General features: G+C 40.6%; 1 protein-coding gene across 2 annotated transcripts; it reads left to right on the top strand.

Moving 5' to 3' along the window:
* Positions 1-792: 792 nt before the first annotated feature.
* LOC147237446 (synapse differentiation-inducing gene protein 1-like) lies at positions 793-8,349 on the top strand. Of its 2 annotated transcripts, none has more exons than XM_086150203.1 (4): positions 793-1,155; positions 3,360-3,852; positions 6,828-7,001; positions 7,532-8,349. In XM_086150203.1, the coding sequence occupies exons 2-4, from the start codon at positions 3,427-3,429 to the stop codon at positions 7,685-7,687; spliced, it is 756 nt and encodes a 251-aa protein (XP_086006329.1). In that variant the 5' UTR covers positions 793-1,155; positions 3,360-3,426; the 3' UTR covers positions 7,688-8,349. The 2 variants fall into 2 exon arrangements, with proteins under 2 accessions (XP_086006329.1, XP_086006414.1); XM_086150288.1 differs by having other exon boundaries at positions 799-1,155; positions 6,864-7,001.
* Positions 8,350-8,567: the final 218 nt, after the last annotated feature.

Raw genomic sequence — 8,567 nt, forward strand, 5'->3', positions numbered from 1 at the left:
AAATGTCCATCAGCGCTTAATGCATATCCCAGTGAAAATGACAGAGTCCAGACCTGCACATTATTAACTTGAGACATTTTTATGAGTCTGTGCAATTGAGCGCTCCTTCTGCATAAGATATGTGTCCAGTTTACAAAGACTTTGTATCAGTCTTGCAACATAGCATTGCAACCTGTGATAGATATGCATGATTTGAGCCTTTTTACCTGAGTCTTAACCATGAATGAGTCCTTTTAAATAATGTAGTCATATTATCATTATCCTCCAGTGGGAACAGAATAAATTATGCTTATTATTGCTGTGATTCATTCTCCTCGGACATTTCTTTCTTGCATGGGATGTATGTCTTTTTGTGTTGTAAAAAATTTCAACAATGATAAATTGTGACATGGAATCATAAGAAGCCTAACAGAAGAGAAATAGATGCAGAATCCAATTGGCAGAATCATGATGAATGTATGGGATTTGTCCTAAAATATTAAGAAAACATAAATTTGCAATGACTTTATCAGTGATTTATTTCCAAGCTCTATTTGAAGCCAATCCAGATGCTTACACATTGAAAAAGCATCTATTTTCTATGTTTGAAATGATGATAAGGTGGAAAAAAATTACTGATACAAATAAAATATAGACAAGGACGTGCAAGCTCATTTTTGGTTTGAAACTATTTAAGGTGCTTTGGCGGAAGTCGTCCTACCAAAGGGGGGACGCGGCTTATGTAACGACGTGCCACCGCATCCGTGAGTGTGTGTGTGTTTGCGTAAAACCTGAACCAGGTCGTTTTATATGTGGAAGGAAGAGCAGGGCAAGTAGACTTTCCAAATCAAGTAAATCCCGAGTGGGTACGTGAGTTTTACGGAGGTTCGGGCAGCAGACCGGGGGGAGGGGGCTGGAGTCTGCCGGAGTGGTTTGAGGCTGGAGCTCAGTGTGAAACTGTGCGTAAAAGCCGTCAGACGCGTCTGTGGTTTTGGATGGCAGAAGGAGCCAGGAGAACGAGGTCCTTTCCTACAACTTCCTTCAATCGGATGCTGTTCCAAAGACAGTTTCACTAAACTGACAAGGCGGCGGACAAAGGTGGGTGCGGGTTTCTACCGAGGCAGTTGCGCTGAGGAACGATGCTGAACAAAAACACAGCGGGATTTTTCGCTACAGGTAAGAGCCTATGCCCAAATTGCACATTACTGTCGTTTCCAGGACAATGCAGGAGTGAAAATGTGCCGAAGCGCTCCGCTGATACAAATTTAAAACGTAGTAGACAATGTGATGGAAAGATGGAAAGCTGAAGAGATGTGAATACAAATCTATGAAATTAGAGGGGTGTGACGGCAGCTCTCCTCTGTGTGCGCTCATGATTATTAATAACTCTGCGTCCAGGCTCACACTCAAACACACACAAGCGCACACGCGTGTTAAGTGAACATCCCTCTTGTGTCAGTTTAATTATTTCTGAAAGTGGGATGTGGTTTTGTTGTCTGATATGGTGTGTAATGGAAGTCCCTCATAATCGTGGGAGTTGCTCAGACCGAGCAGAGAACGCACTGTGGAAAAGACTTGTCTTGTGCGTGGGTTCATTTTCAGCCACTGCGCTATATTATTCATGCTTCTCCAGGCCGATCAATTCTGCACATACTGTGTCTCTCGGTCTCTTGGGGTCATTAAGGCCAAAGGTTTGGTTAAGACATACCGCCCCCTCCAATGAGACATCCTACATGCATAGATAATGTAGCTTATACTTCTATTTTATTTTGAGTTTTTTTTTTTTTTTACTGCAGTTGAAGACGTACATTGTGTTGTTCTTCTTACTGTGTCAGAGCAATGGCTTCAACTCCAGAATTTTTTTCTTTGGTTGTTTATTTTGTATACAAATCTATCATGTCCCAAACGACGTAAATGAAGCTATAGTATAAATCTGTGCAATCACTACATCTATACCTGTTTACAAAAAGCAAATAAAAAAAACATTAAATGCGTGTCCTGTTGATTTGTTGTTTGCCTTAGTTCACTCTTGAAAAATTACAAGCAGACACTTAAGGGGCTATCAGCTTATGACAGCAATGGGCGGAAGATGGCTTTATTGAAAGCTATCCTTGTCAACTGGAGGGGAAATGACTGCTGGTGCTGTAAGACTAATTTGCAAAATACTAATTTGCTCCCATATCATGCGACTGGGTGCCTTATTGATTGCCTCAGTGGTCTCACTTCACGGCCCCCTCATCAGTTATGCTTGTAAAATTGAGTCCGGACAGTAATTCCAAAGAGCACTTAAAGTAATCAGTATGCACTGCAAGATGTAACAACACCTGTCATACTATTGTTGTTAGACGTTGCAAGCAGCTGTAACAAGTGCCAGACATTTCCTTATGTTTATATGAACGCGGGGTTATGTGATACCATAGCTGAACATACAACAGATATTGATTTTTATGGATTTTTTTTTTTCTCATGAGGGAGTGCTGAATCCCAAGCAAAGATAAATATTCCCTCATAGAAAATGATTGCTAGAACATTTCATCTAATTGGACACATTTCTCTCATCTGCTTGCAGGCAGCAAGGCGAGTATATTTGAAGGTTTACTAAAATGTTATCTGACATGGTTTTTGCTGAAAAAAGTTAGCTAATTAATTTTCTTGAAATGCCGCCTACTCTCCCTCATCAAAAATTTTCAGAGTGCAGATATCTTTCATCTCAAAAACTGGTCTGAGGTCCATTGTCAGTGCCAGAAAATCCCATTTTTACCCCACACGTACGTGTGTAGGCTGTGTAAAGGTATGACCAGCTGCGTTTTGGTTTCTTGTTCCATGTGTGAATTTCCTATACATTTTGTACACGTTTTCTTATGGATCCATAGCCCTTTGTTTTTTAGAAAAAAAACTTCTATAACCCTTTAGGCCTGGCACCAAGTCAAGAAGCTTGCAGACAAACAATTTCCACAAACTGTTTGAACTAGGCAAAAGAAAGAAATAAGAGAGAAAAAGGCAAAGGTACAAGACTCCATGAAAGACACAGCAATCCCATTAACCAGTGTGAATCCATCCCAGAATGGCTCTAAAAACTCACTGGTACTTTGAAGATGAAAATACTGGCTGCTTGATTGCCAGTTGTTCAAGGCGTATGTGTGTAATGCTTGTAGCTGAGAATGCTACTCTATGTTTGAGAAGATAATAAGAACAGTAAGTACAAATGCAAAAAGATCTTTAAAATCTGAAATTTTAACAGTGATTATATTACACAGTAGAGCTTAAACCCTCTAGAACACAAAGAAAAAAATCAAATGTGTGACTCGAAGGGTCTTTATATTCATATATATTGAAATTGCATAAACACTATTTTCACATGTATGTAACTTTTTTTCCAGCTGCAAGACTGCAGAATCTTTTTTGGACTCCGTTTTTTGATCCACTATAAGTGTGAACCCAAAAAACATGGAGAGCCTCAGTGAGCTCCAGAACCCTCTGCTTGGCAAAAGCAGTAGACACACTGTGCAGAAAGACTGTCAGGGTTATCAGTGTGATTTCCCCAGCCAGCAATACCAGGACAACATCCTCGGCTTCTACTACACGGGGACTAACAGCAGCCACAAGGCTCAGCAGTTCCTGGATGCGACATCTCTTCATCTCGCCGTTGAGGCCTTCTACAAGCCCAGCTTCATCCTCTGCAAGGATGATGTCAGCCTCCACAGCAAAGACTCCAAGAGTGAGAGCTTTGAGACCACTTTCACCGAGAATAAGGACGCTGTGTTGGATGGAGTTTCCACAGAGAACGCTGTGAATGGCATACGAGGAGAGAAGGATGTGAAGATCCAGACGGTGTCCTACGATGTGGACGAAGAGCAGGGACCTGAGTATGAGGTCAGAACTAAAGAATGTTATTTACTAGAGATTTAGAGAAAGTATTAACATTGTCTTGCCTTTATGTAGTGTATATATGAACCGTCTTATGATAAATGGTTTGAAGAAGCAGATTTTTCTGATGGCTATTGCCATTTCAACATAAATCTTTATATTTACCCTTACTGAAAGAGCCATTTGGCTTAATCGCCACGAGTACGCTGCATTTATGAGTCAAATGACTTTTTTTTTCCCCAACAATTACTCGTAATAGCCGAACCCATCGTTCAGCAAAAGTGCACAAAGGCGATGCATATTATGCAATACCAGTCTAAACATCATTCACACTCATTTCTCACTCTGTTCTCTAGAAGGTCAATTTTCTTGAGTCTGCCAAACCTACTTCACAGCAATTTCACGCCTTTGTTGTATAATTGCGCTTTAAGAATCGGTCACATCCGATTCACATCTGCTCTGGCTATTGTCCTTTTAGGTCTAGCACTACAGTCTCCAAAGAAAGCCATGATATCATGAGAGCAAAGTTGTTTCTGAAGTGGTAAAAATCTAATTTCACCCTGACACCCTTGTGAAATACCCAAGGCTCTGAGCTGGCAGGGGAAGAAGTATAGCACCCTTCCTGTCCTGTTGATTGTGCCAGCCCTTGTCACTCGGAGGCCCAACAGATAAATAGAGACACGGCAGCAACAGCCATTAATGTCAACGGTAATGCTGTATTTTCAGAATATTAAACCGTGCTGATCCATGGCTGCCGAAGGTGAGCCGGGGGCTGTGGCCATTTCATTTCAGTTCAAAGGAAAAAAATTGGTCAGGATGAACACAGCTGAGTGCTTCCTCCTCGACAGTCATTTGAGTTAATAAAAACAAAGAGCATAATTCACACTTACTATAGACACTATTCTCAATATTCTGGTACAGATTATAGGATACTTTAATTGTAGAATTATACATTTCTTCATTTCTATCATTTCATCAATAGACATACCGTCATTCCAGCATCTCATAGTTATTTAATGTATGCTTGAAACACACTTGTTTTTGTATTCCTACTCCTTAATGTACTCATGGCATAGCTGCACATTTAGTCGAAAAAAGGAACATACATACTGTAAAATATCAGGGTGGATAACGAAATGATTCTCATGAAAATTATGTAAATGGTTTGCTGTCTTTAGTCTCCAGAAGTGAACCCCTATGGGGGAAGTTGCAATAGCTGATCAAAATGCCATCATCTACCATCAGAACCCCACATGATGGGACGTCTCCGACGAACGATTTTCACCAGGAACAGAACCTAACGGTATAGATTGGCATAGAAATATAATTTGGTTTTGACAAAACTGAACGTAGAAAATAGAAAAGAAACTGTGATATTTTTCTTCGAAAAGTTGTACGATGATTTTGAAATATAGCACGGAGCTCATTGAATTTTCAGAGCATATATAATGTGTGTGAAGGAACTTATAAAGGTATGTGTGCTGATGGAATTGGAATAAGAAACATCAGCTGCTGAAGGAACATACCATTCAAGTCCTTGGAGGTGCGTCATTGGCCTCAAATATATAAAACTGGAGGACTATTTAGTACTGATTAAGGCCATGATAATTTCAGGATTTATTGCATGTATCAAGTGGTGTCTGTTTTTATTTCTTTGCGTGATTTTTTTTCAATTTACCAGATAATGTTACGACATAAGCTCTCCTCTGGAGCTAACAGTAAATTAGGTAAGATGACGACAAGCCCCCGCTGTCCAGAGTCCTGAAGACCTTGGACAGAAAAGTGACAAGGATTTTAAGGGCACTGTCCCTTGATGGAGATCCATCAGTTAACCTGGCAACCAATCACAGTGGGCTTGCTGTCAGTAGGACTGAATGTTCTAGTCAGAACTGTTTTCAGTGCTTGCTGCAAAGAGGAAAGGAGATTACAGCTGTTTGTGCCCTCCAGTTTATTCATGCGATTTCAGATTATGTGGTTTTGACCAGATGCTGCTTTGATGGATCACACCCAGCTGTCCAGGTGGATAAGTATCCATAACATAGATAACATGTGGCTTCATAAATGTTTTCTCGGTAAATGCAGCTATTTTGACAGTGTAGCATTGTACTCCGCTTAACTTTCACATTATGCTTATTAAAGTAAATTACACTAAACAATAAAACAAAAATAACTAAAAGGTAAGGTCTGCCTCAGATAGTTTTTAGTGAACATGTATACCCTTTCTCTGAACCTGCCTTTCTCGCTGCTCATTAACTACCTGATTTCTCTGCTTTGAATGATCTCTGCAAGATTAACAAAATGAAACATGCATCTTATAGGCACTATTTTTTTAGAAAAAAAAAATGGACAAACATCCAGTTTGTCTCTGGGACAGCTAAGGGAATTGGCTTCTGCCTCTCAAAGGTCAGCCATGTAGCCACACTGCCATCCTCGCTGCTGATGTAGCTTCTATTAATCTATCATTAATTAGCCTGGTCTGTCCCTGTGGCACTGAGTTTGGAAAGTGGACGCATAGTATTGGGGAGCCTGTTGTACATTTGCTGGCTCATGAATGCCTGGTGCATTGAGGAAGACAGTGGGAGAGATAGTGGACGTCTCTCCTGCTAGAAGCAATTTAGCACATAAATGACACTGTTTTCTTGCCGTTTCCCATGTCACCTTACAATGATGGAACAATCCATTAATCCTATGTTATCTCTCAGGCAGCTCATGGGTGTTGACAGAGGCACTAAATCCACTCTGGCTGGCTAAGTACATCCTGTCCTGGGTGGTAGTGCAACAAGGGCAGATTGGCTGGTCTGTGATGTCAAGTGACATCACCGCAGAGATGTCCGAAATGCCCGTGACTGTCTATATGACTTTCGTTACTCCTAATAAATTGAAATGTGAAAACAGCTGCACTTATCTCACTTTTACTTCAAGAAGCTGTCTGATGATCTAAAATACAATGAGGGTTGTTGCATGATACTTTCCCTTTTCAGATTGTAATTACTCCCAATCAACCTGCTGTATTCCAGAGCGACAGCTCGAGTGACAGCGAGAGTGAGGACAACTTCATTGTGCTGCCACCTCGAGACTACCTGGGCCTAGCTATTTTCTCCATGCTCTGCTGCTTCTGGCCCCTGGGCATCATTGCCTTTTGCTATTCTCACAAGGTAAATGGTCAAAGATCTCAAGCTTGTCGTTCCTGTGATTATACTGTATTCTACCAATGGTCAGTCAAAACAAGCAGTTAGAAAGGCACTGCTGCAGCCCATTTTCCACCCTCTGAGTCCCCTTTCATCTGTTGCAAATGACGCACTATGTAAACCCAGCAGGTTTCCCCCTGTGGTTTAGTGCTGTTTAAGCAATGTTCCAAAATTGTTCTTTCTGCTAATGCATGATATTATTACATTGTTGTATCCATTAGTGGCAACAGGTGAATCTGATGTCGCAGTCTTTCTGATTCCTTCAAAATTAGTCTAAAGCTCCACAACCAGATTATGTTTTGATTGGTAAAAGGCGTAAACACAGTCAAACAGCATATTTGTTACAGTCAGAAGGATAATGGTCTAATTACCATGGTAACTAATGGCTCACCGAGTGCATTTCTTGTTCTCCCTCTTTTAACTGTAGCTCAACACCTACACACACTCAGTGTTGATGAGTAACACTGCTCATTTCACTCTCTGCTTTGTTTTGTCAGACTGGCAAGGCCATTGCTAAGGGAGACTTCTCCAGAGCAGGGATGAGCTCCAGAAGAGCCCTATTCCTGGCTGCGCTTTCCATTACTATTGGTTCAGGGATGTATGTGGGGGTGGTTGTAGCCCTCATAGCCTATCTGTCAAAGCCCGGGCACTGATAGCAGCAGGACCAGTTTTCTCTGGGGGAAGAGAGGAATTCAGATTGGAGGATGGAGGAAAGAGGAAAAGAAAATCATGGATTTCATCTTTCCCAAATATGTGTGCCTCTACTGCTGTGTGGTTGCCAGGGAAAAGAATAAGCTATATGAAGGGAATAGAAGAAACAAATAGAAAGACATGAAAAAAGAAGTGTCTGGATGGTATGACCTATTTTGACAGCATATTCAGGAGTAATCTTTAATTCTGGGATTAAATGAGCCCACCAAGGAAAGACAGGAAGACAAGGAAAAGATGGCGCTGTGCAGTTGTGCTGTACATTTATACAACTGAGCTCATAGCAGTAAAATATATAGCTGCATTTTCCCACATTAGATGTTTACAGCTTTTTGTTTTACCTAAACAACTGTTGTATTATGTGTCAATACTATTGTGTATTGTCCTCTCCGTAAATGAATTCTGTAGATGGTGTAAACCAGTTGGAATTTTAAATGTGAATTTTTTTGAAGGATCATGCCAGAGAATAACCCAGTATGTTATTATATGACCTTGAATAAAAGGTGAACAATAAAGTGACTTTCAGTGTACACACAGCTGCTGAGCAGTGGTCAAAGTGAATATTCGTTTTTAACTGTATTCTATAAACTGAGTAAATTAAACACAATTTGGCATGACTAATGACCCATATTCTTTAATGTCTTTTATCTTTTTAATTAGTGGTTTTGGGAAAGGAAATGCATACTAAATGCCAGAAATCAATTCTTCCTTTGAACATGTCGAAGGAGGACACTCATCAACCATAAAAAATGTAAATAGTTCTGATCCCATTTGAAGCGGAGTCCCTGGGTTACTACAGTGTCATACAAATAGCAAGCCCCACAC

Source organism: Fistularia commersonii, chromosome 1 (genome assembly GCF_037954325.1).
Source record: "Fistularia commersonii isolate RoL2024-O1a breed Wild chromosome 1, RoL_Fcom_v1.0, whole genome shotgun sequence".
NCBI lineage: Eukaryota > Metazoa > Chordata > Actinopteri > Syngnathiformes > Fistulariidae > Fistularia > Fistularia commersonii.

What these genes read in the sequence shown, in the direction of transcription:
- LOC147237446 (XM_086150203.1), top strand. Translation starts at nt 3,427, where the DNA reads ATGGAGAGCCTCAGTGAGCTCCAGAACCCTCTGCTTGGCAAAAGCAGT. An exon ending in AGCAGGGACCTGAGTATGAG is followed by an intron (nt 3,853 to 6,827) that starts GTCAGAACTAAA and finishes TTCCCTTTTCAG; the next exon opens with ATTGTAATTACTCCCAATCA. An exon ending in CCTTTTGCTATTCTCACAAG is followed by an intron (nt 7,002 to 7,531) that starts GTAAATGGTCAA and finishes TTGTTTTGTCAG; the next exon opens with ACTGGCAAGGCCATTGCTAA.